At 37.7% G+C, this 11464-nt stretch overlaps 1 protein-coding gene across 1 annotated transcript; it reads left to right on the top strand.

Moving 5' to 3' along the window:
* The first annotated feature begins 1947 nt into the window (after positions 1-1947).
* Positions 1948-11409, top strand: Chd64 (calponin 3). The gene is made up of 4 exons (XM_011302376.1): positions 1948-2157; positions 10440-10576; positions 10675-10879; positions 11132-11409. The coding sequence occupies exons 1-4, from the start codon at positions 2104-2106 to the stop codon at positions 11300-11302; spliced, it is 567 nt and encodes a 188-aa protein (XP_011300678.1). The 5' UTR covers positions 1948-2103; the 3' UTR covers positions 11303-11409.
* Positions 11410-11464: the final 55 nt, after the last annotated feature.

Here is an 11464-nt window from a genome sequence, read left to right as displayed (position 1 = left end):
CGGGTCCCGTTATTTCTCTCATTTCACTCATTTCTTCGCTGAAAAATATTCATTGGTAACTGCATGTAAAAGGAAGGACTTGAGGAGGTTCACTATTTCACTGAGATTATTTTATAGGCATTCGTTACCCTCGAACATCTGTCGTTGAAGAATCCGTAACGGCACGTGGCATGTTCCTCGATACGCCGTTAAGGAAGTATCACCCTCCAACGGCAAAAAGGGCTCGTCACAGATGTCAACTGCAACCGCATCTTCTTGCTCTCAACTGCTCATCGTTTTTCCCCATAAATCATGACTCTGTACGTTATTTTCATCTTCAAGTTATTCCCAATCAAGTCGATACGTTCGTTATACCTTTGGTATTAAACCGGCGCATCTGCACCGTCTAATATGGCATCCACTGGTCTTTTTGTTATTTTCCACGGGTGACTCAGGGTTATCGGTTAAAAAACCCGTCGACTCACTTTCATCGACCCGGTTTGAATTCCGTTTATTTAGCACTGACGCAGGGGAAATTATTTTCAAATAATGAGAATGAAATCAAGACCCAGTGGAATAAAACGAAATTGAAGTACCATTTTTCAATTGGCCTGTACAGAAAGGTAAAATGGAATAATAATTATCAATTAAAATAATCCATCAACGTATCTCGAATGATTGGAATTGAGTGAGTTCGTTCAGTGCATGCAGAGTGGAAAAATTCTACAGTTCTCACTTCCTTTCCCCCACCTGGAGACACTTCCTCGAAGCATATAAACTACTCGTTTATTTCATATTCTACGAAGAAATCTTGCTCCTCCTCGATTCAACTGAAAATTCTTTAAATGGTCACCTCATTTTTATGCTCCTATATTTTTTTCCCCTTTTTTTAAAGCCCATTCATCATTCTGGAGTGTCGATCTACTAGAGAGAGATTGCCACACTGCACAGGAAATAATTGACTTTAAAAATGTATTCAAAAATATCTGAAATTCGATTTGTAGAAAATTAAATTTATGTTTTGCATACATTTAATATTTATTTCGTGTATTTTCTCATCGCATATTATTTAAATTCCAATAACTCCCCTAAAAAACCCAATTAAGTCCTCAGGTGAAGAATTCAAGGTTGACTCCCTCTCCAGCCGCCGTAACCTTGACCCTGCATCTCCTTTGCATTTCATGCCCTGCGAACATCTCGCCATCTCGAAAGTCCAACTACACCTTTGAAATTTTTCAACTAAAAAATTTTTCCGTCAAAACTTTGAAAATCTCTAACATGTTCCCTCCGGTAGCTCAATCAACTTCTCCCTTAAAACTCCATAAACTCACGTCAACATTCTAAAAAAAGGTTAAATTTAACATCAATGTCCCCACGAGAACAGCAGGAATTCATTTGAAATTTCCAGAAAATTCCATAAACCTCGGAATTCCGTTCTGCCTTGAAACTCCGGGCCCTCTTTTCGAGGTGATTAAAATCCTCTTCTCATTTTTTACCTAAAAAAAGTATAATAATTGGCACACATTAAAGTCGAATAGCTCTCAATTGAAATCGAAGGTCTCGTCCATTGATGGTGCGATATCAGTAGCCTATGAATCACATCCTCGTAATAGCGTGAAGAGTCACTCAAAAACCGTATTCGACAGTGTACGACCTAATTGTTGCATTAAAAACGAACTGGTGGTTTTGTTAATCCTGGGATATTGCCTTAAGCCGTGGATCCCTGACCGAAGAAACCGCTGAAGGACCGGTTCCAAGGACACTCGAATTCTCCGTCGGTGTGATGTCACCTCCGGTGAAGAAAGGTGAAGTGGGCCCACGTGCCCAGTATGAAAAAATAAAATTATAAAAAGACGTGTTCCCAGGTCGGGGGCCCCTTCGGGTTTGAGAGAAAAAAAAACCATCGGCTTGTACGTAATGCCGGTATTGGGCGGGGAACTTCACCCGCTTGCTCACCAAACTCCCTTCCTCGCTGACGATTCAGTCCAACTCCAACTGTCGAACAGGATAGAGCCTTCTTCTTAACGCGCTCAGTACAAATAAACCTCGAAATCCAGTGATTTATATCCTAAATCCATATCCCAATTATCTTGAAGTTACCTTTCAACACATTTCTGGGGAAAAATGGCGTGCAACAGAGCAACTAAATCTGGATTTGCCGCTGAGGCCCAGAGAAAGGTGAGCAAAATTATACCAATTATTTTATATTAACTATTCTACTCACGTATACATCAACTATTCACCAACTATTCACCAACTATTCACCAACTATTCACCTCTTGTATTCAGTTGACGATTGCGATAATAGGCTTTGCATTTTTTTGTGAGAATTTTATAACACGCACGGGAAATTGACAATTACGCATTTGACGTCATCACCCTTTAGTGCACCAGTGGACAAAAACAACCCCCGTGCCACCCTGACCCAGTGAGCCCGGCTGGCAGCCTCTCCTTCCACCCATCTTACCACCCACCTGCACCCTTCCACTGATAACCTACTTCCGTGAAAATCGAAGAGATTACACCAATTTTTTTTTGCTTCCCCACCAGTTTTCATGTTTTTCATAGATTCCTGGTAATCTGTTAATCAGATTAATGTCAAATAAATGAACTTTTTTAATTACAATCATTACTCAATGACTCACGAACTTTTAATACCATCCGACTATTTTTTGATATTTTACATTTTTGTAGTATGGACTTTTTGATAAATTCATAGAACTTTACAAATGCCAGCTTTAAAATGGATGAAAATAATTCAATGACTCGCCAATTTTCGCGAGTCATTGAATAAGGAGAAAATTACAAAAAAAACATGAAATGATGTGATGAGTATCATCTGTGACCAGGATCGGTTGATAATCGAGATTAGGAGCGGTAGAAGTCTCCTCGCATTGATACCGATTTTCTGATCGTTGTTACTATTTTTTGGATCTGATTAATTTATTTTAGATTGTCTTTGGGGCTTATTGGATGGGTAATGATTGCTGGAGTACTTGAGCAACAGCTGGTAGCCGTGAAGAATTAAAACATTCGGGTCCCCCAAAGAAGGGAGCGTCCCTGAAACTCGTTTGCCGTGGAACACTTATTCTCATGGGATTCTCTCAATTTTCATACGCAAACTATATTCTCCTTATCTAACAAATTACACTTGCGATATTTACCATCGCCGTACTCGTTGATGTCAAGCATTGTGTACCCAGTGCCGAATAATTCCGAAATGAGTTGAATAAATTACAGCTACTCCGAGAATTTCGCAACCGATCAATACGGATTGTTACGTCATTAAAATATGTGAAGAATAAACTCATCGGTGGAAATAACGTCGATGTGTCGATATTTGTATTATCGACTCTGCGATAATGAGGACGTAAAACGATTGGAAACAATTAACTGAATATTGTGGACGCGATGGATTGGCATTTTGGATACACTGTTGGAAATTTTCGGAATTCACTGGAATAATTGCATCTCACGTCTTAATAACGCGGATATCAATTCAATTTCAGGTGCGATCAGCCATGAAAACTATCACTCATCTAGAAAATTTATGAAAATTTAATTTTTTATGGAAAACGATCAGCGACACGAAAGACCACTTGCATTGCAAATCTCATTATGAAGTTTCAACATTAAAATTAGAAATTAGAATCTCGGTGAATAGTGGAGACAATACCTAATTTGTCAGCAACAAAATTAACATAAATTTTACGTGAATTTCTCTTTAAGGAAAATTTCAAGATTTTACTTGAGATTTCTAGAGCAATTGTCTACCAGCATACACTCCAGAATTTCTGAATTCTCAATTTAATCAGTTCAAAGATTTGTCGAATGGGAATAACCGGTTTTCCGCAGTTAAATGTTTTTAACGCTGGGTAAAAAATATTGAAAATATAGTGGATTGGTGTAAACTCGGTAATTTTATGGTCTGCATGTTATTCCAGGCGATATTTGCCTTGGCGTCAAGCGCATTAAGCCAGCACTGTGAAAACATACACCGGCCCAAACTCTTTGCTGACTTTTATCAGCAATCGTGAGGCTACGTTTTAAATTGTCGTCTCGTTGGAAAACAATGCCTACTAGACAGCATTCTTTCGATGAAAGCAAACAATAACGTCTCGACGTTCTTGCGTCTTGGAAAAATATTTTTGTGGATCCATTCTGGCTGCGGTTCAAGCTCGAAAGGCCCTTTTCAATATCGAGATGCAGCGAATAAAAGTGAGTGAAAAAAATTCTACAATCGTGACCAAACGCAAATAGGCTCTGGAGATGTTACTCTCTGATGAAACACTCGGTTTTTTTTTCACTGTATTTGGAGGCCAGACACAGAAGTACAGACACACACACACATGTTTACTGAGAAATTACAGAGTCCGTGACCAGCGAAGATAGGCTTATCGCTGAGTGGAATGTATGGGCTCAAAGCTATCACAGTGCTTCCTCTATTTTTTTCTCTTCTTGTCAACGAATGAAAGACTGAACCACTCGCGAAATCACTCTGAATCCTCACAATCTAGAAATATTATCAGAAAAAAAAATCTGTCTATGATGCTTCCAATTTTACCTGGGATCATCATTTCGTTTTGATCCTTGTCTCGTAATATTCCATTTTCAAGCCTTTTCATCTCCAGTACTTCTCACAATTATAAATCATGAAGATTTTGGGATTGCTGGATTGTTCCAATTCATTAATTTGTTATTTAAGAAAAAGAGAATGGGAAAAGGTTCTGATTACATCCTCTATAATAGGACACTTCTCAAAATAACGGTAAAAATCCGTTAGATCTCTACAGAATAAAAACTGGCTTTGAATATCGGGAGAAAGAGAAATTCAATTTATGGAAGCTGTGAATATTCAATTGAGCTCATGGAAATAATCCATGGTCCATAAAATTACTCAACAGTTCCGTTTATGACGGGAGTCAGAAATTGATAATTAATCGCCATAATTTGACAGTGAAAAACAAACTTTTTCTTTCTGTTGAATTTCATTCTATTCCTTTCCATTTCGATTTTGGGGAAAATCAGCCTGATGAGAAACTTCTCACAATTATAAATCATGAGGATTTTGTGATTTCTGGATTGTTCCCTTCAACAATTAATAGGCGCTCCACCGTAACTACATGGCAATCACTGAAGAAATGTTTATCCACACAACTACTGATAAAACTGTTTGGAAAAATGCACACGTTAATTAAAACGCTTCGGTACTTAAAACTGGAATGAATAGCGGCTTTAGTGTTTTAAAAATAGCGCACAGCGGAAATCCGTTGGAAATACCGGAAATGTGGGTCCCTTCTGGAGGACTTATCAAGGGTCTTCTTGTTCTGGTCTAGTCAATACCACCCGCATCAGCCAAATCAAGTTTATTCTCATTAGGAAGTGCCTGTGATGTGCGATTATCAGTGAAACCAAACTACATCTAACCAATTCACTTTCTGATTCATTGAATAGATCAAATATTTATTTATGTCAACCCCTGACTCTATCGAATGTGGAGAACACTTATGATTTCACTTCGGTTGAAATGTTGATCGTAAACTCGTTCGATTTTACATCACCTCGAAGCACGTGTTGTCTACTGTCATGTTTATATCTCGTGATCTGCTATTCGGATACGGGGGCGATGAAATTGACAACAAAAGGTTGAGGTTAAGTCGAAGGTGTGATAAATTCTCTCGAGAAAAATAAAATAACATTTTTCTTCTTTCCATGAAGAAATATATCAAAACCAATGAACAATTTCCGAAAAATGGTTTGGGAAAGTTTTATGATTATTCAATTTACCAAAAATTTTCGAGAAATAGACGCACAACTACGGAAATTTGTGAGCTGTTGAATAGTGAGTAGATCTCTCTATAATCCAGTGATCTTAAAGTCTCGTTCAAAAAATTCTTTTGTACGGGATTCTCAGATCCGAGAGACTTGCCTCCAAGGTTATTTTCCAAATTCCTACAAATTCTCTCTGGAGATATGTGCCTTCACCACTTCAATTTAACTTTGTTTTTTCCTATAAAGATAAAAAATGAAAAGAGGAAATGGTTGTGAGACAAACCGCATAGAATCGGTCAATCTCCGGCCCTGGTGAGGAATAATATACGGGGATTTACGTTGATGGTTACCGTATGTGGGGAGAAGTCGCTCTTTCATTTTACAAGCATGTGGCTAAGATATTTGAGCATGAGTCACGCATAGATTCTTCCTTATGTCATATTCGGGTTGAGACCGGACCAGTCGGATTCAATTATTATCCACGAGGTTGGATATTTTTTTAATCGTTAACGGTCAGCTGCTCAATCTATCGTAAACACATGCCCCCGTGAGACTGTGCATGTATGTCAAGCTAAAGTTACTGATCATGTCACTGAAAAGCTTAATGAACCAACTCTTGCTACTCTGTCAAATATTGACGTGAAAATTTTGCGCAACACTCGTTCGTTCGTTATAATTCCAAAAAAGTTAGGCTAAAAAAAGTGTTTAATTAAAAAATTAATAAACAATGGCCTTCAACGCTCCCTTCAATCCCAGATATTTTATTAATATCTATTACCTTATTAAACGCTAAATATCATGATTTTTACAGTGAAATACATAGTATTATAAAATCACAATAAATTATAATACTATGCGATATTTTATTTGGATTTATTAATTTATTTATGTGATTGTCTATTTAAAGTTTGATGCTAGAATCACTGGAAATCCATAATTCTATCTCGATTATTACTGCAATTACTCCATGAGGCGAACATGATAACGTGTTTTCATATAATTTTTATCGGTTATAATGACTTATTTGGAACAGTCTCTGTTCTTAATTCTTTATTTCCTGTGCTCGAGATCCTATTGTTTCGAGGGACTCAAGAAGTCCATTACCACTTAAGGGCGAACAGGTTGGCGTGACCAAAACTGATGAACTAATTGCAACGTCGAAACATGATTTAATTGTTACTCCCCTAAATTTCCTGTACCGAGACAACAAATCGTCAGAGAAAAGTCTTCATTTATGGCAATTGTAGATCTCTAAGGCCGTAACCGAGAAGTATTCGGCTATAGTAATCCACTACGAAATATTCTTACCACAAAGTTTACTCCCCTGTATTCACGATTCTTAACGATATAATTAGAATGAATGGGCACTACTGCCTGACACTATCACTTAATCCGCAAACATTTCAGTCCATTGTTCCATTGTCGGAGCAATTGATTTGTCTATAAATTTCTACAGCTATCATCCGATGATTCGATGAATAAATCAATTCACTGAATCAATTCGTTCTCATTCCCATCATACTACCCTGTTTGTTTGTATCGTTTTCTGTTTATTCCCACTGGTTTTCTCCTTCGACGCCTTTTTTAGGTGTTTCACGGTGCGACCTTGCGAATTAAATGGATTATTCCACCGGAATCCCGGGGAAAGATGCTGGCATTCCGGTTTTTGATTTAAAGATGAAAAAATCTTCGTAAAATAGAGCTGAACAGCTCGCCACAATCTGTAAAAGGACAGACCAGTATAACCAGACTCGGTGCAGCCTTCGTCGTATCCTGATGTCTCCCGGTATTCATTTTTACGCTCAGTACACTCTGTACAGTGATCTTACGCAATTGTCTCGACCTTATAAAGTGGGTCAATGGTTTTGCCCGCGACTTCAGACACATTTTCTGATAAATTCGAGGGTATTGTTTTTTCATTAGTCGAACTAAAGTCGCTAATCATGGCGATGAGAGTACATGCCTTATCTCTGACAGCAATCAATAATGAGTAATGTTGATTACCTATTGGCTGGAGCGCAAGGCTGATTGGGAACATGGCCAGCTTAGGACTTTGATCGAGGGACGACCAGTATGCGTCATGAAATTGTAACTCGATTACGCCTCTATAGGAAACTAGTCTGTACAATAGCTACGCTCCGATTGCCCCTCCGACAGTTGATAAATAATCAATTGTCGAGGGTCTTCCAAAGATAATAATCACTCACCATCATATCTCTTTCGCATACGATTGATAAACATTGAAATCACTTGGAAAGTCATTTCTTTGTGTTGATAATGTTGAAGTTCGATTATAATTTATTTATAGCTATATCTATTCTAATGTTGAACAAAACAATTTAGTAGCGAAACGGGTAAATGATTTTTTGTCGAGTTAGCTGAGTTTCCATGGAATAGTTCCGAGCCTAGAGGAGATAGCGAAATTTTCGTAATTACATTTTTTAGAGCTTTCGTTGAGCTCCACAAAAAAGTTAGTACAAAAGTTTTTAAATCTCCCCTTGGTTTGGAGATATTCATTAAAATGTGGGTTAAATTAATTCTTCATTTACCTGTCTTAAATTGTAAGGTGTCGCCGGGTTGTTGTAATTCTCTCGGTATTTCCAGGAAATAATCTCATTGACCTTGACTTATAAGTCAGATAAAGCACTCTCAGGGCGTTATTAAAAGGACCGAATGTTGTGCTCGTTGAGACAATATTGCGGTTATGGTGCAGTAAGGTTAGAGATTTTAAATTGCTCCAGCTAGAGCTGTACTTGTTGATATAATACACCTACAATTTCTCGGATATAACTCCCAAGAATTTTTAATATCTTTCTCAGTCGGCAATAAAATTTTTTGTACACTCGAATTTGTCGAGTGAGTTTGGACTCGACAAAGAAATCTTTGAGGAGTCATGTGAGTTCATTGCCTCTGGGGAACCAGTCCTCTTGAATGGACCAAAGACCAGAGACCAAAATGAAAATGTTTCTCTCTTTTTCGATCTGTCGAAATAAATGAATTCCAGGACCTCGCGAAATTCTCTGGTCGACGGGCTTTCGTGGAGGATGCACTTCCTGCATTCCAATTGTAGAATGCTGGAGTGAAAGTAAATGTTCGATGGATTCTCAAGAGAACGAGTTCTTATTGGGGTTGTAACCCTAGCAAACGATTACCCAGGAGTTTTTGATTTTGAGGAGAGTGGGTGAATTATGGCTGGGAGAGTGTTCGTCGGTTTCTATTTTACTGAATAAATTGAAATTTCTAATGGTGATACTCTCGCTTCGCATGAATTTTTGCCATCATTTTTTGCTGTTGAAAAATTTATACTTCATTTTTGGAGAAAGATGTCTGCAATAGAAACTGCAATAGAAAATTTGTACCATTACGGATGGATTAAAAAAAATACTATCCATAATATTCCCAATAGGATTGGCACCAATTTTTGGATATCATCGGTATGATGGAAGAATCGGAAAAAATTGGAAAAATTAATGCAGAAATCCTTAAAATTTTGAAATATCACAATTCACGGTTGACCCAGAGGGAAACGTCGACTTTCACCACTTCTCGCGGGAAAATTTTATTCGTACATGTCTGCATAACTGAATAAATGCATTCAGAGAAGACCAATACCTCTCATCTGAATAATTAGTTGAGAATACGTCGACAAATGCATTGTGCTGGTCATGAGATACTTTCCCGAATATTGAGAACAGTATGCATTGCTTCATTGCGAAAGGCCTAATGCTCCTGTCGAATTATTATACAACATCGGAGAGTCAAGAAAATTTGTATAACGGAATACTTTCAAGTCACGGAGGCAAACGTCAGCTGTTAGACACTCGATTGAACCTCGAGCCAACGAAGAGGACGATAGTACCGGTTTTAATTTTCCAATGAATTCGTAATTAATTTGCCATGATGAGCTGCCAGTCGACCCGTTAGCATCTACTTTCAAAATCGACTTAATAATCATTTGCACGCTCTACCCAATACGATAGCAAAACCTGTTATCAGATGAACAGTCAAGATGTTAAGATTTTATCAATGAATGTGTCAGATAGAAAAACACTCCTTCACTCTTAATTTTACCACTTGTCACGATATACAATTGATATTTTCACCCTCAATTGGATTGAAATCGCCGAGATATGGAGAAGGAAATGGATAAATGGAGTAGACGAGACATAAGGTCGATGACATGATGCAAAATGGTCACGTTTTTCAGCCCCTACAGGATGTATTACTTGGAAACTGGTATAATTAATAAAATGGGCTGCTGTTTGTGCGTGAAAAATACGGGAGTTTTGTGTTTCATGCCAGAGGGGAATATAATTGTGTGATGAAACCCGTGTGAAGTCATTAACATCGTCCGGCTGATTTTTATTATTTGTGGTGCAATAGCTGTGAATAGTTCTGTTATGAAGATTTTATTTTGTTAAATGTCAGGCAATTTATCCGTGTCTGATTTTCCTATTACTGATCTCGTATAAGGAGATAATAAAATGTTATAAGCTAATGGCGATAATGGTTTTTTATGGAAAAAAAATGCTTAACGATACGCTACAAATGGAGTTTATCACCTCAGAACGCGTGATGTGACATCACATTTAAAAATATCCCCCCATAATGATGATGTTTTTATAATCGACTGGTGACGCTGTACTAGTATATCAATTAATTATACCTCATATTTCGGTGGTTCACAGGTCAACAGCAAGTATAGCGAGGAATTAGCTCAGGAATGTCTGGAATGGATCAAAACAATTACCGGAGAAAATTTGAATACCAGTGGAGATATGGACAATTTCTATGAAACACTTAAGGATGGAACTCTGCTGTGCAGGTAATTACTTGTAATTGGATTGAAAATTAGTGCGTAATTGGCTCGGTGGAGTTGAATTTCGTGAGGACACTTGATAAAATTTAATTATTCCTGTGTAGATTGGTGAATCACGTGCAAGAGGGATCCGTGAAGAAAATAAATCAATCAACGATGGCTTTCAAGTGCATGGAGAATATCAATGGGTTTTTGGAAGTGGCGAGAGGGTTGGGAGTACCTCCACAGGAGACATTCCAGACTGTTGATCTTTGGGAAAGACAGAATCTTAACTCAGTCGTTATTTGTCTGCAGTCCCTCGGGAGAAAGGTGAAACTCATTAAATGCTAATAAATCGATTGAATCAGTTGAATTGATGAATATCGACGGATTTCCATATTTAGTTGTTTTCCGTTTGTAAATTATTGCGCTGATGAGTTATTTCGAGATTGATTTGTGCAGTAATTGCTTGATTATATCGATGAAGTAATTAGCTTCTCTCGAAATTTGAGACTCGGCATTCTTAAGATCTTGTTTACTGAACCTTCTTTATGATTGTAATTATGGTATTTATGTTCACAGGCTGGCAACTATGGAAAGCCGAGTATTGGACCGAAAGAGGCTGACAAAAATGTTCGTAAATTCACTGATGAGCAGCTGCGTGCTGGACAAGGTGTAATTAGCCTTCAATACGGCAGCAACAAGGGTGCCAATCAAAGTGGCATAAACTTTGGAAATACTCGACACATGTAAATTCTGTCTCCCATCACTCAGCCAAATTCCCGTTTTATTTTTCACTTTTCTTTTCAAATCATGGGTAGAGATGATTAATTTCTCATTTGTAATGCTCTTACAAATTTTTTTCGGCTACTGCATACTACTATGCTGATATATTTTTTTTATGTTTGAATCGGA

The sequence above is a fragment of the Fopius arisanus genome, unplaced genomic scaffold (genome assembly GCF_000806365.1).
Source record: "Fopius arisanus strain USDA-PBARC FA_bdor unplaced genomic scaffold, ASM80636v1 scaffold00027, whole genome shotgun sequence".
Lineage (NCBI taxonomy): Eukaryota > Metazoa > Arthropoda > Insecta > Hymenoptera > Braconidae > Fopius > Fopius arisanus.
The sequence above is the reverse complement of the archived record's forward strand: the minus strand, read 5'-3'. Positions and strand labels throughout refer to the sequence as shown.